Source organism: Odontesthes bonariensis, chromosome 14 (assembly GCF_027942865.1).
Source record: "Odontesthes bonariensis isolate fOdoBon6 chromosome 14, fOdoBon6.hap1, whole genome shotgun sequence".
NCBI lineage: Eukaryota > Metazoa > Chordata > Actinopteri > Atheriniformes > Atherinopsidae > Odontesthes > Odontesthes bonariensis.
In genome coordinates this window covers 21,597,299-21,620,137 of record NC_134519.1, presented here as the reverse complement: position 1 = coordinate 21,620,137, position 22,839 = coordinate 21,597,299, and the positions used below count along the sequence as shown (strand labels likewise).

Here is a 22,839-nt window from a genome sequence, read left to right as displayed (position 1 = left end):
TGCAACAGTTTTGGCACAATGACTAGCTACCAGCTTTTTTGTTTCTGAATTACTTGTCCGGCGAGTTCGGAAAATACTTGTCAAACATTTATATCATAGCAAACCATCCTTTTCCAGTTAAAACAAATTACGTAAAGATTCTAATGTATAGTGTCTCAAGAGTATTGCAACCTGTTTTGCACAATTGCGATGCCTAGTGGACGTTTCTCTGAAATGTGAGAGTATCTGTCCACTTTTTAAGCTAGCTTACATGTCCAGTTTGAGGTTTGGCAATTTATTAAACAGAAGAGCTGGATAAACACAGCAAGGACATGCTCACATTGGGTTAAACGTACACATTTCAAAAACACGTTGCTCCACAGCACAGGGCACCTCAGAAAGTCTTCATTTCATACAGTCTCAGTCGGTGTCAACAAAGGTGTGCTGATGTTAGCTAAATTAGCAAACAGGGATAGCGCTCGCTAACGTGACAGTGCTGCCGGCTGTGCGAACGAAAGGCTCGGATTTATCCAAAACAGCGGTGGTGCGGTACAGTACAATCACCCTTAATATAAATTGCTTCAATTCTCTTCTGTTTTTCACCAACTGGCCAAAACTAAAAGTCCAAAGTGCTAAGTGGAAGACAGCTTTGCTACCTTGCTAGCTAGTCTGTGCTAAAGTTAGCTTCAGGCATAACAGATGACGGTATATTTTCTGCTACAAAGCTAATTCAGTTAACTACTATCTCAACTGGCTGTCGGAGCATGGAAGAGGCTGGTTAACGTTGGTCTTAACATGCATTACCCCCCCTTATATATTCCTATTTACAGGCAACCATGTCGGGCGTTAAAAGGAAAATAGAAGGCAATGATCCAGACTATGAAAACATTTCGCTGATTCAAAATAATAAGAGAAACAAAACGGCTGAACATAATGGTAAGTTACTACTCTGATCCGCAGTCCCGCTACGCCTGCTTTGCATGTTTTGTTTAAAACCAGCGGTGACCCTGGTCTTTAATATGTGCTCCTCGTGTTTTGTCATTTTGTCAGCTCGGGAAGCGACAATACAGAAGATTGAAACGATCATCAGGGAGCAGTTTTCTTTGGAAATGAAGAACAAGGAGCATGAAATAGATGTGATAAGTCAGGTATCTTAATAATATTGTATCATTCTTTTTTTTTTATCAGAAATGCAGAAAAATGTATTCTTATTTTGGAAAATACATTGCAGATTTTCTTCGGATGCTTAATGTAAAGCAGTTGTAAACATGTTGGTGTATTGTTTCCTTACTGGTTTGCAGCGTCTAAATGAAGCCAGGAGGATGATGGACAAGCTACGGGCATGCATAGTGGCTAATTACTATGCCAATGCTGGAATGACAAGGGTTCCTGAGGTGTGTACCCACATGACTGGAACCAGACGGCTAAAAGCTGCAATGGTACTTTGTTGCAGCAGCCGGTAACATTTCCTCTGTGTCCTAGCATGCCTCCAAGAGTGACCCCGCCGTTTTGAACCATCCGGCCATCCGCCGGTTCTTGGAGTCTCCATCTCGTTCCTCTTCCCCTCTTAACCAGGGCTCTGAGACTCCCTCTTTGGTCCACTCAGAGTCCGAGTCCCTCTCACAGCAAGGAGAGGGAGCTGAGAGGAATGGAGACGGAGCATGGAGAGAGGACGGCAGCAGACGGGAGCGCAGACCTGGACGCAACACAGGCAAAGTGAGAATTAGATGTCGGGGTCTTTGATTATTTCCAGTTTGCTAAGTAGTATCTCGTTTTTCTTCTTTTTTTTTTTTCACCCCTCACGCTTTGTTTTGTTTGTTTTAGGACACATTCGGCGTGCCATCATCCACTGGCGCGGAGAAGAGGGTGGCCTACCACACTACTGGAGACGAAGCCTCTCGACTCTACGCAAAGAAGACAATCGTTGTGGGGAACGTGTCTAAGTAGGCAACCAAACCGAGCGTACATTTTACGCACTCCGTCTTGTTTCTGACTCAGTATGTTGCGGAGCAGAGGGGTCAGAGGGCTGTTAGGAAATCATGACGGTGTTCATATGACGAGTAAAATTATCTCTTGAGTAGGTTTCGAAATGAATGTTACACAATAGTACTGAGCAGCTTTGAGAATGAGAGAGACCTGTGTCAAAGTTTTTCCAGAAGTTACCAAAGTTCTTCAATGTGAGATTTTGGCAGTTTTTGCTCCTTGGCTCCCCGTACAGTCGTGGGACGTAATGCCGCTGTCATACAGAAAAAAGCCTCGGCCTGAACCCTGCGCATGTACAGCTCTTCAGGCGAATTTGTTGTCATGCAAGGCTTAACAAAAAAAAAAAAAAGACAACTTTGGGAGCCACATCAAGAAACAAGATGGGGTAATGTTACAGGACCTAACAAAATTAAGACTGCACTTTGTTTTATATACTAAGATATATGTGAGGACTGGAGCAAACATACTCACCAAATTACCAAAACACACGGTCCAGTGTATCTGTAATACAGTTATTGTATTTATATATTATGGCAAAAGTGTGTTTTTATCGAGTTTTTGGTTTGAGATGTGTTACTGTAAAGCAAAACATCGCCGTGCCAGGCGGCTAAAGTGCAGTATATCAGCCTCCGGGCGCTCCAGAGCGGTTTCAGGCCCGGGAATGTGCACGACAAAGCTTGATGTTCATCAAAACAAGTCAGAGGCACATAGTTGTGAGGTACGCAGTTTCTCAGTGTTGCTTCAAGCTTCAAGTGGGTAGTTGTTATTGAAGTGTTTTTTTATGGATGGGAGATGCAACTTGATCCCTTCATCGGTTTCTTTGCTGTAAAACTCACAGAACTAAAATTGTCTAAAGTGTGAAAAATCTTGCCTCTCTCTCACACACACACACACACACGCACACACACACACACACACACACACACACACACACACACACAGAGACAAGGTGAACTGCAAAACTGAGCTGTGGTGCTTCTGAATTAGATTCTACAGTCGAACTGGTCTTGTGCAAGAGTTAAACTCCAACACAGTTTTGCTTCAAGCCAAGTCTTGAAAAAGGTTGAAAACACCTTTTTTTTTTTTTTTTTTTTTTTTTTTTTTTTTTTTTAAAACCTTATTTGCCAGGGGCCAGTGATCTAAGTAACTGACAGTTTCTTAAGACCACTTGATTCAGTGTAAGATGAAGGACATGTTGGTACTTGGAGACTTTATTGACAATACCTCGGTATGTGGGGCACATTACACGTGACGGAGGGCTAAATGAAATAGTAATTTGGGAAAAATATTTTGCCCGAACTGGAGTTTTTTATTTATTCGTCATTTGTTTTAATTGAGCGTTTGCTGTGACCCACGCAGCACCGTCTACCCACATTCCTCTATTCTTCCCAGTCCTCTATTCTGAGGTTTCAGAAAAATAAAACAACCACCATTACAGTTGATTACGGTCATCCTATCCCCTCCCTTTCACCTGTTCTTGTTTTGCTACTTGCAGAGTGAATAAGTCCTCCTCCCATAACCGCCTTAAACCACTTATCTTTTTACAGCAATCTAAATGCGATCACACTGTTCACTGGAGCAAAATCCTCACTGCCTTTGGCTGTTTTTTTTCCCTCCCTCTTTCTTGATTTCAGGTACATTCCCCCAGATAAGCGGGAAGAGAATGATCAGTCTACCCATAAGTGGATGGTGTATGTCAGAGGTTCTAGGAGAGAACCGAGCATCGACCACTTTGTGAAGAAAGTCTGGTTCTTTTTGCATCCCAGCTACAAGCCCAATGATCTGGTTGAAGTCAGGTTTGTAACTGTATGGTTTTTTGCACATTGAAAGCAAACATTGTTCGTCAACACTGCTCAGTATCGCACACACTATTTGAGACGGGCTTGACTCCTACTCTTGTCGCCAAAATGAATTACATTTATCTAGCGCTTCTCTAGTCCTGGTGACCACTCAAAGGGCCTTTACATCACAAGCCACATCAACACACATGTATATAACCTTGTGTTGTTGTTCTGAGTCAGCAGTTTGGCCCACCTCTTTTCCACACGCACCACTTTCCAAGCTGAAGGGAGCACAGAAACAGCTCTGCATGACAATACTTGTGTAAGAGGCAGTCTTCATCATCAGCTGTCATCCGATTGCAGACTTCAAGTCAAATTCTGAGTGGCAAGTCGGTTTGTTGACTTAGCACTGAGCAGAATGATTATTTTTTATTTTTTATTTTTTTCAAATAAACAGCGCCCCCTTGTGCCTTCTTGATGATGTCGCTCAAAAGCTTCATCTCATTTTAAAAGCCATTTAGTGTCTTTTCAAGGTGCCGATTGCCCCAGTTAAATAGAAAAACTAAGAAGAAACATATTTGTTATGCAGCCTGTCCCAGCAGATCATTAGCTGACGTAATTTAATGTGCAGTGGGTGCGACTCCAAGGCCAAAACAACATGACTCATCGTGTACACACCTGTTATATACAGTCTGCTCTACCTTAGCCCAGAGCACAAAAGGTGTTTTGATCAGTGTTGGGTGGTGGATTTTGGAATCATCCAGAAGTAACACAGCTGTTGTAGTTTTTGAAATCTGGATTAAAAAGTTTGGATGTTAAGCTCCTAAAAATGGAAAAGGATTTAAGTTGGGCCATGGCTTTTGCATAAATGATCTCTTTGATCACTCAGCACTCCGTATCCCGAATTGTAGACTCCAGGCAGTTTGAGCTGACAGAGCGCTCACGTCGCTGTTGCAGCAGCTCATAAGCTCCCCTTGACTGAGTCAAGTGTTCATTCCTGATGAACACTATATACAGGCCCGATGCCCTCTGCTGACTACTTACGCACCCTGAATGTAGCTAGGGGATGGATATGAGTAAGAAAAACGAGTACATTATTTATGGGGTTTTCTTGAATAGACATAAATTATCAAGGCACAAACACATGCCCTTAAACATGCTGGCAGACAGAGGAGTGTCTATGTTCAGTTGAAACAAGGGGAACGAGACGAGAGTCCCTCAAGTTATTGATTTTTTTTTTTATTTATTTTTTTTTTCTCCTCAAAGGCATCGTGAACTGTATCCTGTGTATATTTGTATGCTGATGAAGTCACACTTGCATTTGGAATATGTCTGTTCTCAGCGAGCCTCATTTTCATTTAACACGTCGGGGCTGGGGGGAGTTCCCTGTGCGGATCCAGATCCACTTTAAAGACCCTCGCAACAAACGTATTGATATCATCCACCAGTTAAAGGTCAGATTGCTTCCCTCTTCTGACAGGAACACGGTATTCTCCATATGCATTTTTAACTGAGCCTTGAGACAACCTCATTGGAACATTTTCTTTTGATACACAACTAAAAAGGTCACATGTCATATCTTTTTTAAGATGTAAGCCAGGTGTGCATAGTTTGATTTGTTGTCAGTATGAACATGCGCTTCTAATTTAGTGGCTGAATACACCTGATAGTGATGATAACACATGAATCCGGTTCAGCACCTTTATTGTGTAACTTCTCTTGTTTTCTCGCAGCTGGACCGAACATACACCGGGCTGCAGACACTTGGGGCAGAAACTGTAAGTTCTAAATGTGGGTTCCCTTTCCTGCCCTGACTTTTCTTCTCACAGCTTTGCCCTCATGGCTATATTTGTTCCAGGTGGTTGACGTAGAGCTCCATAGGGATTCTCTGGGGGAAAACTACATCCCTCAGCCCTCGTCCTCCAAGGTGACTCACAGAGCAGCTAGTCCTATGTTGGCCTCCTCCCTGACCCAAACTTATGGACACTCGAGTTCTCCTATATCAGATGACTCCAGTGTTGACAAAGGTAAACCAACGGAAATGATGCCCCTTTGAATATAAGCATGGAAAGAGACATTTTAGCACATTTAAGGAAACGGGGTGCACCTACCTCCTAATGCAATCTCCTCCTCCGCCTCCAGGTTTCATCAAAGCAGAGATGGGAAGGCCTGCGGGTGGTCATAGTTTAGGCCTCACTGCTGGCGAACGCACTCCAACTCGACCCAAAGCCGATGACAGGGTCACTCTTGGTTCCCATGGCAACTCTGCCTTCCAGCCCATCACAGCAAGCTGTAAGATAGTCCCCCAAGGACAGCCACCCAGCCCTGCCGAGTCTCCTGGAAAATCATTCCAACCCATCACCATGAGTTGTAAAATAGTGTCAGGTAAGCGGCTCTACCCACATGGGTTCTTCATTCCAAACTGTTTTTACTTACCTTCCTAAGAAATTTGATATTTTTCACTGAAATTAAATCATTTTAAGTTGCAGAACTCCGGTAATCCATCCCTGTAAATAACCCACGTCAGACAAATGATTTATTTTTATTTTAGGTGAGATATGAAAACCACAAAGTAATGCCGACAACAAACACGTGCACTTCACTATTCACAATGCTGCTGCTGTCCTTTCACACCCACGGAACCTTGTGAATGAAGTAAAAATATCATCGGTGTCAGTAATTTGCTGTACGGCTCAGAAAAGATGAGATGAACTAGTCTTTCCTTGTACTCCTGTAGGCACACATTGGTGAAGGGGAAAAAAAGCACATCCCCTTTTTTTCAATAATTGCATTTTTAGCCAAAACAACATTAATATGACGTCCAACAAAATAAATGAATGGAATAAACAGTGGAAAGATTGTAGATCAAAGTATACCACATGCATGTATATTGTACATCAAGTAACACGTAAAGGTAATGCATATTCCTACCTCCCAATTTGTGCTTAAACTGAGCGAGCCCTGAGTTATTTTTGTACTGCCAGCATCTTCATATAGATTTCCTTAGTTTTTGTTAAATTTTTTATTTGACAGCCGGCCTTCTTTGTACTTACAGGCTCACCCATCTCTACCCCGAGCCACTCTCCTCTGCCCCGCGCACCTGCGAGCTCCACCCCTGTCCACAGCAAGCAGAGCTCTTCTTCTGTGCTCAACAATCCTTATATTATAGTTGATAAACCAGGCCAGGTCATCGGCATGGCTTCCTCATCTGCCGCCTCCACAGGTACACGTCTCCTTCTCGGTGTCAAAGACTACTCCAAATTGGAAGTGGACCTGCGGCAAAATTGAGAATCGCTGTCTGAGCCGCCCACATAAAACACAAAAATGGCTGTGAAGTTTATAGTCTTATGTAGGACAGTGCCTTCTAGACTTCCCTTGCTCTCTTTTTCTATGTATAAATTTGGTAACATTTCCTCTCATCTTTCTTTCTTTTCTAATCTAATCTCCCCGCCTCTTTTTGTCCCTCAAATTCTCTCTTCTTACGTGGTTTTGCACTCTTGAACTGTGACGTATGGTGAGCCAGCATAGTTGCTGGATGTGAGGTTACCATGGTGACTGAGCTGATGTATTTCATGGTCAGATTAGGAGGATATTGATTGAGAGCTCACACACACACCAAGTTTTGTATGCATCCATCTGGACTTTTAGTTTTCTTTTTTTCCAAAAACATCATTTCTACTTGTCTGCAAAGATGACGGCTCACTGCCAGGTCAAACTAATGTGCGTCACTGCATCATGAAGTAGAATCTTCCTGCAACAGTAGCAGTTGTATTTAGTTTTCAACATCTGAACGTGGAGTTCTTGCCCCTACATTGCTCTCTTACGCCCACTCAGCCACTCCCACGCTTCCTCCACAAGTGCACAGCTCATATCTGGCAGCAGGCTTGGAGTGCTGTTACATGTCTCATCACATTGAATGAGGTCGATGTGGGTGTTTTGGCTGATTCCCCAAACCTGGGATGATTTTTTTTGTTTTGTTTTTTGTTTTTACTGCAGTAGGTCCGCAGGTAGGTACGCATTGTGCATTTAAATGTGGACTTCAGCAACAGAAGCATTACACCTTACACCAATGTTGCTTTCATGTCTCTGGAAAGGTTTACTAAAACAGCAGAGCCCTGACATATTGTGTTGGTTTGTAAATTATTTAACAGGAAGCCACTCCACCAAACAGGCTCAAGGCACTCGATCTCCAGCACCTAAAGTTCACACGGGCACCTTTCTCTCCTCAGGGGTGAAGGTGAGTTTTTAGACGCTTCAAGCTTTTGTCCTCAAACATGAATTGTGATGAGCTAAAACATCTCGTTTGACTGATCTGTGCTCCTGTAGTGACTGTAGTCTATCCCCGTAGTATCCGTATCTTTAACAAAGCAGTGTGGTATTAATTGTAGGCCAGAGCGCTATCTTCAGCAGATGTGAATGCCTTGGCAGCTATTTAAATGGGACATCTTTCTGAAGATGGAGGAGAGGGTGTGGGGAGCTTTACAGAGAAAAGTGCAGACGTTAAGTTTCTCACCAAACATCTCGACAGCTCGCTGTAATACGATCCCACTCCTACGTGCTCATTGTCTCTTCACTCTCCACAAAGAATGAAAAATTATTTCTTCCGAAAATGTTCCCCTCCGTCACATTTATGCTCTCATTGGTTTTGATTCTGTTTGCTCTTTTATAAACTCCTGACTTCCACTGTCTTATTGAAAGGGAGATGAGAAATGCAAAAACCTCTGTGATGAATTGATAATGATGCAGATTTTCAAAAAATCAGTTTCAGGCAACATGTCTGTGATCCACTATCTGTGACCCCCTCCAAAAGGATAAGCACATCCTCATTTACATGATATATATATATTTTATTTTTTTTAACTGAAGACTACATCTTACCACTTGTATAAAAGCTGTAATATCGGCAACCCTTTGAGCTTTCAAGGCAGTGTGGCCATCCGGTCAGTGTCCCTCTCCTCATGTTTCTCTTGCAGGTTATTATCAAGCAGGAGCCAGGGGAAGTTTCAACACAGCAACAGCAGATGGTTTCCACAGTAACCAGCCAGCAGCAACCTGCTGCTCCAGCAGCTCATCAGTTTGTCGCAGTGAAGGGAGGTCACATGATCTCCATGTCGGCCCAGAAACAGGCCGGAGGGGCCACAGGATCCACAACTAGCAAGGTCAGACTTTCTTGGATATACCCAGAATCATACCGATAACTCATGAGAATGGTTTTCTACTTTTACAAGTTAATTTATCCATAAGCTTATTTGAGCGCTTCTCTTTATAGATGTTGGGTATTCCCGTTGGCTCGACACTTCAGTCTTCAGTCAAACAGGTTGCCATCAGCAGCGGACAGATTCTGGTTGCCAAGGGCAACCCTTCAGTGTCCAAGGTGATGGGAGGGAAGCAGGTTTTGGCCCAGGGAGTTGCTAAAGCCATTGTCAGTGGAGCCAGCAGCATTTCTGGTCAGCAGGCTGGTGCTAAGGCAGCCGGTGGCTCAGGTGGCAAGAGTGGAGGTCAGCGTCCACATGCACACACGAACACGCTGCATGGTTTTACAGTGATACTGTTTATTTATCTATCATTTTGCTAAACCATTGCTGATGGATTATGTAGTTATAGAAAATGGATGGATGGCATGAAAAGCTAGTTTTCTGACTCAAACTTGTAGGGACTGTAGTATTGTAAACCCTCTGCTACTCAAAAGCTCTTATTTAGCTTTAGTTTGGGAAATATATCAAAACTGTTTAATGGGTTCAATTTACTGTAATTTTCTTTTATTTTTCTTTTTCTTTAATTTTTTTCTTTTTCTTTTTTTTTTTTATCCAGTGATGGCTACTCTTCAGCTCCCAGCCAACAACTTGGCCAATCTGGCCAATTTGCCTCCAGGTACCAAGCTCTACCTGACCACCAACAGTAAGAACCCATCAGGGAAGGGAAAGCTGCTTCTCATCCCCCAAGGAGCTATTCTCCGAGCCTCCAGTGCAAGTGAGAAGCGTCACATCTTATGTTTCTTATTACTAGATATTCTGGCAGCAGTTGCAGAATTGCTACAGCACACAGTTGATCATTGTCATCTGGTTCCTTCTGATAAGAGACGTTTCTTTCTTTTGTTTTTTTTTTAGTGTTGTGGTGGTTTTTTTTCTTAGTAATAACATCACCAGTCTCTCTGTTTTCTGCTTTCACTTATTCAAAATGTGTGGAATAAAGAATAAAAGGATTGTTTATCTGGTTTGGGACTGATGTGCATCTGGCTGTCTGTAATTTAGGTCAGCAGTCCCAGAACAGCTCGTCAACAGGCACAGGAGGCTCTCAGAACTCCTCCTCATCCTCTTCCTCTTCAAGCAGTCTGCCTTCCAACCTCTCCTACACATCCTACATCCTTAAACAGACCCCACAGGTTGGTAGACACACTTTTTTTTTTTTTCTTCTGCAAAGTGAACTGTACAATCCTTTTTTCTGTTCTATGCCTTTTGGGAGTGGCTTTTGGTGGTAAGCACTCTCACGTCACACAAAGAAGGTTTCCAGTTTGGAGGTTGGGTGGGATCTTTCTACTTGAAGTTAGCATAATTCTTCCTGTGTGCCTGTGTGGGTTTTCTCTGGGTGCTGTAGTTTTCTCCCACAGTCCAAAGACATGCTTGTTAGGTTGATTGGGAATTCTAAATCGACCCTTGAGTGTACCTTGTTATCTTTCTGTGTTGACTCTGTGATGAACTGACAGCCTGTTTAGGGTTTACCCCGGTCCTTGTTCATTGACATCTGGGTTAGCCCCCCGCCCCTCTCCCTTAAACCTCACCAGATGGATAGATGGCTGAAATATCGTGTCTCTCTGTAAATTTCTATTTTTGATTTTCAGTGTTGCTCTCCTGTCACTTGTCTTTTACGGTTTCTTTTCCTCTGTGACTCAGATTTTTACCACCTAAAAGAGGTTGGCTTGTTCCTAATTAGGCGATATTATAGCAGCATTGATCCTGCAGTCACCTTTACAACAGTGCTCCCTGTGCCTTTGGACAATAGTAATATCATGAGGGTGTTTACAGAGGTTTCACAGATGTTTTCAGCTGAAGTTAAAGTTAGAAGTTGGGCTGTCTATACTGACATCCGTCTTCTGTGAGAGTACTTCTTGATGTCTGTTCACGGAATTGTTGAACCTCAACACTTAAAAAGTGCACCCACATCTTTGTTCAGACCTAAATTATGATTTGATGAATAAAGCATATAACTTACTTAATCAAAGTATGCTGACTAATATTTTGTTGGACCAACTTTAGCTTACACGCATCTGCTGGTAAGCTAATGCAATGCCGCAGTATTATTTTCCATACAGAGTTACGTTACCTTTTCATTAGGATCTTGTATAGATGAAGGAGCACTGGATCGCTGCATAAAGTTTTCTCTAGCACATCCTAAAGGTTCCCAGTGGGGTTGTGGTCTGGGCTCTGTGGTGGAAATGATGTGTCATGCAGCCTGAACCAAGTAGAGCCAGATGAATTCTGACGTTGTTATAATGACTTGTGTCCATGCCTTTAGGGGGAAGAAATAACTGTTGGTGGAAAAACCTGGTCGTTCAATAATTTTTTTTGGTTTGTTTGTTTGTTTGTTTGTTATTTGGGTTAGACGCTGTTGGTCATGCCTTGTTCGTGTTAACAATGTGCAGAGGTGCACTTGTGCCAAATTCTGGTGGTGACATAATGAGCTCAGTCTTTGAATGGGTTTAACAACAATGCAACAGTCCCATTGAAATAAAGTATTTGTTGATTCATCTCTCTCTTCTGTTGTGTTGCCTTTTTTTTTTTTTTTTTTTTTTTTTTTTTTTTTTTTTGTCTTTCCCCCAGGGTACGTTTCTGGTTGGCCAGCCAGCACAGGGATCAGGAAAACAGGGGGGTTCCAATTCAGCAGGTCATTCAGCATCATCTTCAGCAACTGCCACCCAGCAGGCTATCCGGGTCACTGCTGGACAGAAGGCAGCCATCTTGGCTCAGGTGAGTCCTGGGAAGAGGTCAGAACTTTGCTCTAATCTCTACAATGTGGAATTATAATTACCTTTATTGACTCTTGTGTCTGTTTCTTAACTGTTATACCAGCTCAGTCCAGATTTGGCCAGTCTTGAGGTTCAGTTTTTGAAAATGTCTCCTAGTACAATAGTAATGCAGTTTTGAAATGGCAGTACTTTAATGCCTCATTTGGTGTTTGCCAGCACTTGTGTTCATAGTCAGTATCATGAGTGCCAAAATATCAAGTGTTCCTTTCTTTTCTTTTGATTATTGATTGATTATTGAGACATTTTCCCGTGCTGGGTTGGCTGCTGTATCACTGTAATGATATCTGTTGCTAATGTTGGCACCGTTTTAAATCTGTTATGATGCATAACCATGGCAAAGGGAAAGCTGTTTGCATGTGGGAGCAGCCGATTGAGCTTTCCAAAACAGCGAAGTTGTCGCCAAGCCACAAAAACAAAACCCAAAGAAGATTTCTACCACACTTCTCTCTCTCTCCTACACTTGAATTGTCTAAATGTTTGTTAGCTGATTTTTATTTTATTTTGTCATCTATCGATGATAAAAGCAGATCTTTAATGATTCTTCATAATGCAGCAATATCATTTCCTTTTGGGGATAAATAAAGTAATATTGAGTTGGATTGAATCAAACCAAATTGTATAGATTCATGTGTTTGAAAGATGTGTTTTAATGTAACAAAAAATGAAAAATATACAGTCAGTTTTCCCATCTTTTCCCATCCAATCTGGTAATAATCTATTTGCATAAAGGGCTTGTTCAGGCAACAGCATGTGCAGCATTTTAATCTCTCACTTTACATAACCATCTTTCCCCAGCTGGAAATTCTAAATCTACATTTCTGGTTGCAAATTTGATATAACAAAGTTTTTTTTATTTCTATTTTTTTTTCAATTCTCATTGTTACGAAGATTTAATGTTTTTTTTTTTTTTTTTGTTTGTTTTTTTACTGGATTTATTGAATAAAAAGTGTGTTTTTAATCGAAAAGATGGTGGATTTATATTGATTCTTTATCTTTCTGTCCTCTCACTCACTTCTTTGTAAGTTTTTTCGGGCTCATGTGAACATCTGTCACTGTCTGTGTGTAACTGATCTTTTTCTGTGATTGACAGGTGGTGGGCAGCTCACAGGGTGCACAGCTGAAGCTGTCTGACGGCTCTGTTAAGACGGTAACAGCAGCAGGAGCCGGCCACATGTCCAAGCCGGGTACCACCACGTTGAGGATGACAGGTGGAGTCATCACTGCTGCTAGCTCCACCCCCCTCAGTACAGCTGCAGCAGCCAGTCAACAACAGGTTAGTTTTACTGTCCTCCTCCTTGTCTTTTATTGGGCCTGACAGCTGTTCTTCTAAGACTTTTTTTTTTTTCAAATCACAGCAGCAGTTACTTTTTTTAAGATGTACTGAGACTTTTTTAAATTTTTAAAAAAAAATGTTATAGTTACCCCAGTTTTCCTTTTTACATGAATATTTAAAATATAAATGTAAATGTATTTAATGAAGAATTATATATTCCAGCTTCCATTAGTCCTGAAAGCTTCCAGTTGGAAGCATAGGGCTTATGTAGGTCTACTTTGTTTGGACCGTATCTCCTGTAACAGTGCAAAATGTTCTCTTAGAACTAAAATATTATCAATGCCTTTCAAACTACATCTTATAAAAAATTTGGGATCCTGTTTTATTCTCAGTCGTGTACTCCTTACACAGCCTGCTATTTCACCAGCAACATGTTCCGTGTTTCAGCTTCAGCACACACAACAGTTTTCAGTATAAACCCCTCTCACGAACCATTTAGATTTCACCTGAATATCTCCATTTGTTATGAAAACACTGACAGTGTGCCGTGCAGAGGTGAGACTTTTCTCCATTAAAAATTCTCTTTCTCTGCCTCCCTTTTTCTGTGTGTTGTTTCATGGAACCGTGGTCAACCCATTGTAGTAACGCCGTATGTTATCAGAACATCAGGAAGGTAGAATCAGTTATAGTGAGTTTGCTGCACGCAGCTGAATGACAGACATGTTTAAAGAGATCTTTCTTGTTGACAGATGTGCTTCTGTGTCCATGCAGGCTACTGAAGGTGGGAAGCCTGCCTCTCAGCACCCCTCGCTTCTGGTGGCAGCCAACCAGGCAGCAGTAATCAGTGCCGCCAAGAACGCCAGCGCTGCTGCCGGCGGGAGTCTGTCGAAGACAGCTGTGGCCTCCTTTGTCAAAGGAGCAGGCAGCTCTGCTGCCATGACAAAGAGCGCTGTAGGTTCATCTGGAGCCGTAGTAACGGTTGCAAAAGGAGTCACCAATATGCCCGTCATCAGCATGTCCAAAGGAGCGGGGGTGGGGACTATGGCAGGTGTGCCCAAAAGCAGTGGCACATCATTAGTTTCCGCAGCATCATTAGTCAGCGGGGCGGCAGCTGGAGGAGGGAAGACGAGTGCTGCACTGTCAGGTGGGCAGAAAGGAAACCTCTTACTACGTTCACCTGTTGGTCTGAATGTGCGCATGGTACACATTAGTACATGTTCAGCCACAAAATGCTCTCCATATAGAATACATTATGTTTCATCCAGGTATGCTGAAGATCCACTCTGGAGGCTCCAGCTCCCAGCAGACAGTCTTAACTATACCTGCCAACCAGCTCAAGCAGCTGGGCGTTGGCACCGGGTCTGGAGGACTGCAGACCATATTCATGCCTGTTGGGAAAGGTAAGGTGTCTTTTATGAACAGAGAGACAGTGGTACTATATTACATATCAACGGTGTTGATTGATAAAATATTGAACTGCATTGATATAGATGGATTTGTTAGCATATCTTTTAGCTTTAGCTCTAGTTTCTGATGGGTAAAATGAAACCAGTAATCTGGTGACTGTAAGAAGACTACATAAGCTTACAGCTTTATTTTTGTTGTGCTGAACTGAGCTCTTTCTTCAAATGACTATTTGAGGCAGATATCCAAGCATACCATATTCTCTCTTTTGTGTGAAAACGGCTTTGTTTTGCCCATCGTCATCCCCTTTCATTTTTCAACTGTAAAGCCTGCTCATTTAACGGACCATTGATTCATCATAGCATGTTTTCTCTGTGTGTAGTAGTGTCTAAAGGCCCAGTCTCCAGTACTCCGTCCTCCATCTCCTTTTCCACAACCCATGGAGCATCTGGAGCTGGAGCCTCCCCAAGTCCTGCCAGCCAGGTCTTCCCCTCCCTTGCCCTGCCTTTGGCACAAGGTGAGAGGGGTCCATTCTCATTCCAACCTCTCGCTCTTTCTTTTTTCCCCTCCATTTTTGCATGATTTATAAGTAGTAGCACTGACCACAAGTAGATACATTTTCATACCTCATTTGAACCAAAACAACAACAAAAAACAAACATGTTTTTTAATTTATGTTATACTAGATATTGATTGATAACTGAACATAATTTGTATTTGATAGAAATGAGATAGAACCAAAATCATTTGCTCTCTTAACAGTGTTCAAATTATAATATTCTTAGAAAAAAAGCTAGAATCCATCTGGTCTTTAATACTTGATGCAAAAGGCAATCTTAGTTGGTACCCAGAGTATTAAAGTTTATATTTACCAGTCAAAGTACACCCCTTTACTTTTATCTCATAACTTTCTTTTCTTTCACAATTGAAATGTGTAGAATATGTGGCCTATAACTGCTACTTCTCTCATACTTGCCGTTCTGCTATCTCTCACTGCTGCCACAGTGAAAACAGAACCTGGTGCCAGTACAGCTATCACAGCAAGTCCATCACCTTCCGTCACCGGTGCTGCACCCGCCTCTGTCCACGTGGCCTCTGCAGCTACCACCGTCAAGCAGGAACAAGGAGCAGATAACTCTGCACACGACCTCATCAAGTAAGGATAAGGCGGAGCTGTGTTGCCACTGTCGCTCACAGTGCATGCACAGTGCATGCATGCATTCAACTCTTTCAGGAAATGTTGCTTAATGATTTGCTTTGGGGGAAAAAAAGCATTGATTTTAACTTGGAACTGCACCAACAGTGATCAGAGGTATAAACAGCTCAATTTTTTTAAGTTAAACTAATTTGTCATCAAATAAGAGTGGCCCTCGGAGAAGTTAATTTAGCACAGGGCTGCTGTTATATAAATGAAGGCTTCAGGGAATACTTTTCCCTCCTAGCTGCCACTTCATTGGATGTTTTCCACACAGTAGACCTAACAGTTGAAACTGTTTTTTCTCAGCACTGAGCACATTGAAACCATGATGCAGCTGCTGACAGCTGTGGTGAAGAAGTTCCCTCTAATTGTGCCCGATAAAAGTAAGCATACCTTTCACGGGATCTTTATATATAGTAACTGCCTGAAAAATCTAAAAGTACCAGCCTGCTTGAATTTTCTTTGTCTGTATGTTTAGCTGAAGACTCCCATCCATTTTGTGCCTCTTCGGCAGACCAGTATTATTCCTGGAATATTGGCAAGCGCAGAGCATCAGAGGTAACTTTTTTTTTTTTTTTTTCCATCTTCCTTTCTGTGTGCTTGTCAGAATGAAAATTCCAATTTAATTATGTCCTTGTCTCGGGTAATTATAAAGTCACATTGCAGTCATACAGCTGATAGGACAGCGAAGCCATGCCTTTGTCTGGACTTTTCTATATATTTTTTTTTATATCCTGCAGATGCTTTAATAGACTCATTTTCCAGTGATATTAGTAGTGACATGCATGCAGAATACTGTAGTTTCCTCAGTTTAAGAACGAATTCGAACTCACCCGAGAGGAACAGGAGCCCTGTATTACGAGCGCACATTTTCAGGTTCCAGGTTGAGGGCATCTGTAATGCCAGTAATAATACGCAACGTGTGCAGTATTGTCGTCTGTGTAATCTGTCTTGGAGCTTCGTCCTGACTCAGTGAGCTGTCTGCTTGGTTCATGGCTTTCTATCAGGTCAGATGTGTATCTCTGCCTGGTCATCTCTTTCTAATGGGTTCATCAATAGCTCATAGAGGCCAGCCCCTGTCTGTTCCTCTTTTCTGTGGCTATAGCAGGAATTCAGACAAGCCTCGACGTGGGTATTTATATCTACAAGTTACAGATTTAGTGAGAGGACAGGGAGCTCAAAGCACAATGCTTTACAATCTGAGCACGTAGGAAGAAAGGCTGTGGAGAAAAACTTCAAAATGGAGCTATTTTGATCAGTATCAACAAAAAACTGAGAAACTATGTTAATCTGAGAATTTGGGGCTTTTTTTTTTTTTCTTTTCAAAAAGTTTTGCTAAACAGACTTTGGCATGTGTATCTGTGAAGCTTCAGCGAGCAGTGGCAGTGAAGCGGGTTGTCCAGGACGTGCTGGATCGCTCACCCCGCCTGCAGGCCCTCACACCCCCCAAGACCAGAGAGGTGGTGCAGTGGTGCCGGCAGAGGGGCTATACTCCACCAGACCCTGAGCCCCAACACAAGAATGATGACGAGTCCATCGAAGACATCCTCACACAAATAGATAATGAACCCGGTGAGTGAATTCCTCTGTTTGCCTTTTTGGAGCCCACCTTCTACAAAAAGGATCTACTTTGGTTAGTTTTTGCACTTTCACTCTTCTCTGTTCTCAGCAGTTCGCAGTGGATCGATATTATCTCTTCAGTGTTGCATGTGTGGGTGTATTGCTGTTGTAGTTACCACTTGATCCAGTAATGTGTTTGCAGTCCAGTTGTGTGTGAGGGTGGCCAGTTTGCAGCCTCAGTGTTTTTGTTCAGTTGCACTTCTATTCACAGAGAGTTCTCATTAATTCAGTCTTTTGTCTCTAAAAGGTGAGAGACGAGCTCAGTGAGTCACTCGCCTGAGCCAGACTGCACGAAAATCTTTTTTTCTTTTGTTTGTTCGGCTCATCTGCCTCTGTGTTGCTCACATATCTGGATTTATAATTGTCTGATCGTTGAACTGATAAAATGAGTCTATAATTGACCATAAAAGCATCTCTCACATCGTTCACCTTTCCTTTAAACACATTCAATTCAATGCATTTTTATTTATATAGCACCAAATACAACAAATTGCATCTCAAGGCACTTAAATAATAAAGTCCAAATCAAGCCAATTGAACTTCAATTAATTGTAATCATAATTATTTATAAAATAATCCAATTCATTCATATAGAGCCAATTCAAAAACTATTTCCTAGCTAAGGAAACCAACAGATTACACCGAAACTTGTCTTCAGTCCAATCTCCAGTCCTGAGCGTGCCTGAGGCGACTGTGGAAAGGAACGACTCCCTTTTAACAGGAAGAAACCTCTGGCAGAACCAGACTCAGGAAGGGTGGCCATCCGCTTCGACCAGCTGGGGTTTGAGAAGACAGAAAAGGGGGGGGGGAACCACTGTAACACCATTCAAAGGATATCTGTTGGAACAGGGAAATACGAGTTAATGACCACAATAATGCCAAATGTACATAATATCACATATAAGAGAGTAAAGTGAGGAAAAGGTGTGACAGATGAGGCCCCCCAGCAGGCTGGGCCTATAGCAGCTTAACTATGGGATGTTTCAGGATCACCTGAGCCATCCCTAACTATAAGCTTTATCAAAAAGGAAAGTTTTAAGCCTGGTCTTAACAGTGGAAAGGGTGTCTGCTTCCCGGACATTTACTGGCAGCTTATTCCACAATAGAGGGGCCTGATAACTGAAGGCTCTGCACGTGAATCTCTCCGCAGAGTGCCCGTCCACGCTGAGCAGCTGTGAGGAGCTGATGCTGCGGCTGGAGCAAATGCAAGCTCTGCTGAAGACTGAACCCGAGGAGGCAGATGATCAAATAGTCGACATCGTCACTATGACTCCTCCCTGTCAGAAACTGAAGGTCAAAGAGGAGGAGCAGGAAACTGATACGGAGCCCAAATTCTTCCTGGGGCCCTGCATGGCCTCCCAGTTTGTCAGTGAAGCAGCTCAGCAGGTCAGAAACCCCTCTGGGTTTATGGAGATACGCTGATCAATTCAGCCAGCAATGTTCTGACTTTGCTGCATTTGATAAGTGAAGTAGCTACACCTTTGTCAAATAAATGATGACCCGTTTGTCTCCTTTAGATCGGGGTAACCTTTCAGCCAGTGGAGGTGGAGAAGAACGTGTTTGCTCCAGTAGTCGAAGCCATGATCCTGAAGGTCGGTCACTATACGGGCCAGAACAGGCACCAAGAGAGCAATCCATTTATATGGACTGATATTATCTTAATAGTCTTAGATAATGAATATGCATTATTCATGAATACATACATGTGAAATCGATGGGTTGACTGGCTTCTTTATTGGTATCTTGGTGTCAGCCTGGCTTTTTTTGCAGTGAATTGGCACCACGAGCATCAATTGAATGTACTCTCACATTTCATACATTTTGTGTATTTCGCCTATGGAGAAACTATAAAGGACAGTGGGTTTTTGTCTGTTTGTTTTTTAAATGTGGCTGATGATGACTCTCTGTATATGTGTATTTACTGCAGGCTACACAACAGTTTGCCAGTGACATCCTGAGGGAAGCTCTAGCTGGGGCCTACGCCAAATCCCCTCCAAACAGGTCAGCTTTTTTTTTTTTATATATCACGCACCCTGCTCAGTGCTCCAGTTTTCGCTTGTCGAGCCCACCAGTGTATTTACACTGATTGTACTTAACATTTTAATTTCTTCGATGTATAATATTCCGTAATAGTTATCGCATGACAATGAAAAACTTAGTTAACAGCAAATTAAATTGTTTCAGGAGTAGATTGAAATAAATAACTATAGACCAGATGAGTTTCTTGAACTGCGAAATGAAAAATTTGTTACCAAAGAAACCTATGAAAAGCACATCTGTAAGTTGCACCATAGCACTGTGCACATTGCTGTTATATTTATTGTTGAGCCAGCCCCACAAACACCATCCTGCTGGAAGAAATAAATGCTTAAGCACTAAGTGTGAGCAAACACCAATAAGTAGTAATCAGCTGAAAGTTTTTTTATCATCAACCTTTTTTTGCTACAGTTAGAATCGTTTAATTTTCTGTGTCTGCCTGCAAAATACTTGGGACGATATGTAAAACGGGAATACAATGGTTTGCGAATCCTTTTCACCCTGTATTTAACTGAACATACTACAAAGACACTATATTTAATGTTCAAAAATTCACTAATTTTGAATTTTTTTTTGCCTGCAACATGTTCCCAAAAACTGGGACAGGGTCGAACAAAAGACGGTTGAGAAATGCTCAAAAGAACACCTGTTTGGAACGTTCCATAAGTGAACAGGTTGATTGCAAACAGGTGAAAGTCATGATTGGGTAGAAAAGGAGCATCCTTGAATGTCTCAGTCCGTCACAAGCAAGGATGAGGAGAGGTTCACCACTTGGTGAACCACTGCGTGAGCAAATAGTAAACAGTTCAAGAACACCGTTTCTCTTTTCTTTTTTTTCTTTTTTTTTTGGAACATGTCGCATGCATCAAATTCAAAATGAGTGAATATTTGCAAAAACCAATAAAGTTCATCGTTTTGAACATTAAATATCATATATGTCTGTAGTGTATTCAATTGAAAATAGGTTAAAAAAGATTTGCAAATCATTGTATTCCTGTTTTTATTTATGTTTTACATTTTTTCCCAACTTCAATAGAATTGGGGCTTGTATTTAGTCAGTTTTACAGCACACACATATTATCTTAGATGATGAGTAGTAGATCTGATAGAAAAGACCACATGGTGAGTTTATTCTGAGATCACTATTCAAGGATCATGAATATTCAGGAGCAGACCAGTGATCTCTCAGTCTAAGACACATTAAATCCTAATATGGACATATTTGGGTTTTCAGGGCACCGAGAGAGATTACAACCTTGAATATCCACCAGGCGGTCAGTAGCGTCCCCACCTGTGACTTCGTCACCAACGCACACATGGGTTACCTGATAAAGGACAACTGAGCTCAGCCAAGATGTGACATTGACTGGTAGCTGACACGCTTGGAGTGATGAGGACGTCTTTGCATTTTTCGCCATGACAAAGAGACTCTCTTCTCTTGAAAGTGACGGCTCTATTGGGAGATAATTGTCAGCCAGATGTCGTCCCGTAGCTTCAGGTTGTGCAGTAATAACTATTGTACTGTATTCATTAACATGATCACAGAAAGACTCGGCTCGCTTCTTAAAGCGGCTTCTGAGCAGCAGAACGACAGATGTTTTTAATATTATGGGTATGTTGTCACATTTTACTCCAAACATTTCAAGAGAAGCCGCATCATGGGACGTTGTTTGATTTACAGTGGCAGTTGTGCTCTAATGTACCTTTTATAAAACGATTATTTTGATGACAAAGTCGTTGCCGCCTGGCAGCTGCTCATAGGGAAATAAAGCCTAAGTGACTTAGAGGACCGGATAATACCCATATGACAGCTGTCCTCGCTTGCCCTCTACATCTTGCTGTATTTGGATTCAAATCTTCATCCACAGATTTACAGCAATTTGCAAAAACTAATGATCATCTGAGTGTTCTGCCAGTGGATACTTTGAGCAGAGCAATCTGAGAGGTACTTCGAAAGGTGTTGCTGCCATGACAACCCATGATCATCATTACCAGCATCCTTTGATGTATCTCTGTGTTACCCAGCAGAGGTAATTATGAATCTTGCAATACAATCATGCAGGAAGCAACTGTTTTTCTAAGGATCAAGAGGTGACAGAGTTTTTTTTTTTTTTTTTTACATTTTTAAACAGCAGCTGGTTATGTCACTTAGAATGAAATGTAACGTCTGACCAGTGAGCGACACAGTCATAGTGTAGTAAATGAAAAATTCTGACGGAATTTTTACGTCTCATTCACAAACAAGGTTTTGTAGCCGTTTTGAAGCACTTTTAAGTGTTCTGTTTAACAACTTGAATTGTATCTGTCACTTCGTGTAGAGTGCACACAAATCTGCCACAACATTAAAATCACGCAGATCCTTATGTTGCAATGCAACGCTGCTTTGGGAATCCTTGGTCCTGGCAGTCGTGTGGAAGTGACACCGACACATACCGCCACCTCATCATTTTTGCAGACAAAGGAACACAATAATGAGGCTCCAAGCATTGACTCGGCATCTAAACTTCCCAAAGCCCCGTCCAACCAAGCATCTCTCGGGGACGTGCCGGAATATAAGAAGTTGACGGAGGCCTCAGCATGGAACCTACCAGGACAATTGAAAATGATGGACCAAGTATTACGCTGATGATTTTGCATGTTGTGGCTGATTGGTGCACATGACCGTTATCTGAATTATGTTGTTTTCAAATGATGCTTATTTTTCTCAGCCAATATCAACACCTTCAAACAGGAACAGCCCAACAGTAGTGTGTTTATACGAGTGCGGAAACTGGATGTCGTGCCCGCAGAATTCTATGAAATTTAGCCTAAGTGAATGACTGTTAAGTGTTTTGTCATTTGATACAAATAAGATGATGTTGTGTTGGTAAGTCTGTTTTATGTGGACGTTTACATCATGTTAGTGTGTGTGGATGTTTGGACAAGCGAATGCGTTTGGGCCGAGTGGTTGTGATGCCTGTAAAAACCAAATGGAATTAGCGTACAAGATACCTAAACATTGTATTGTCCTTTTTTCAATGCGAACCAAAAATATCAATATTCTTATAATAAACTGTGAAAAATATTTCATGCAGACCAGACTTGTGTGTCCGTGCGTGTTTTTCAGCTTTGATCTCTGAACAAACGCAGTTCGGCATCAACTTTCTACAACGTGCCGAACAAGGAAAATGTGACGTCATCGTAAACACAGAGTTGGAGGACAAGTTTGCACATATCGCATCTTTTAAAAACAAAAAGAAATTTGTTTTAAAGTGTGCCATAATGATATTTTTGCCTCAGACTTCTGTGCTGCGAATACTGTCTCCTCTCGTCTGTGATTCTCACACTTTTAAACCCTTATAAAAACTGAAGGAATCTTGAATATACGCCAGTATTCCGAAACACAGAATTATATTCTATATAAATATGTACACTAGTCTTTTCTGTGACTGTAACTAGTCCTACTCCTGAGATGTTGAACTACCCCTCTGTCTAAGACACTGATATCTCAGACGAGCTGAAACCAGGACTAGTTATGCATTGTGGTGTTGTGGCCCAATAT

At 41.9% G+C, this 22,839-nt stretch overlaps 1 protein-coding gene across 5 annotated transcripts; it reads left to right on the top strand.

Moving 5' to 3' along the window:
* Positions 1-215: 215 nt before the first annotated feature.
* Positions 216-22,378, top strand: yeats2 (YEATS domain containing 2). Of its 5 annotated transcripts, none has more exons than XM_075483461.1 (30): positions 216-523; positions 810-915; positions 1,030-1,127; positions 1,281-1,373; positions 1,462-1,695; positions 1,804-1,922; positions 3,597-3,758; positions 5,086-5,197; positions 5,477-5,521; positions 5,602-5,770; positions 5,886-6,128; positions 6,799-6,966; positions 7,895-7,980; positions 8,717-8,902; positions 9,013-9,241; positions 9,555-9,713; positions 9,995-10,125; positions 11,561-11,707; positions 12,857-13,039; positions 13,811-14,183; positions 14,305-14,439; positions 14,826-14,960; positions 15,449-15,599; positions 15,948-16,024; positions 16,120-16,199; positions 17,009-17,213; positions 18,412-18,647; positions 18,779-18,853; positions 19,189-19,262; positions 20,533-22,378. In XM_075483461.1, exons 2-30 carry the CDS (start codon positions 816-818, stop codon positions 20,639-20,641), a joined length of 4,314 nt encoding a protein of 1,437 aa, XP_075339576.1. In that variant the 5' UTR covers positions 216-523; positions 810-815; the 3' UTR covers positions 20,642-22,378. The 5 variants fall into 5 exon arrangements, with proteins under 5 accessions (XP_075339576.1, XP_075339578.1, XP_075339575.1 ...); XM_075483463.1 differs by having other exon boundaries at positions 216-528; positions 14,829-14,960; XM_075483460.1 differs by having other exon boundaries at positions 216-528.
* The last annotated feature ends 461 nt before the right edge of the window (positions 22,379-22,839 follow it).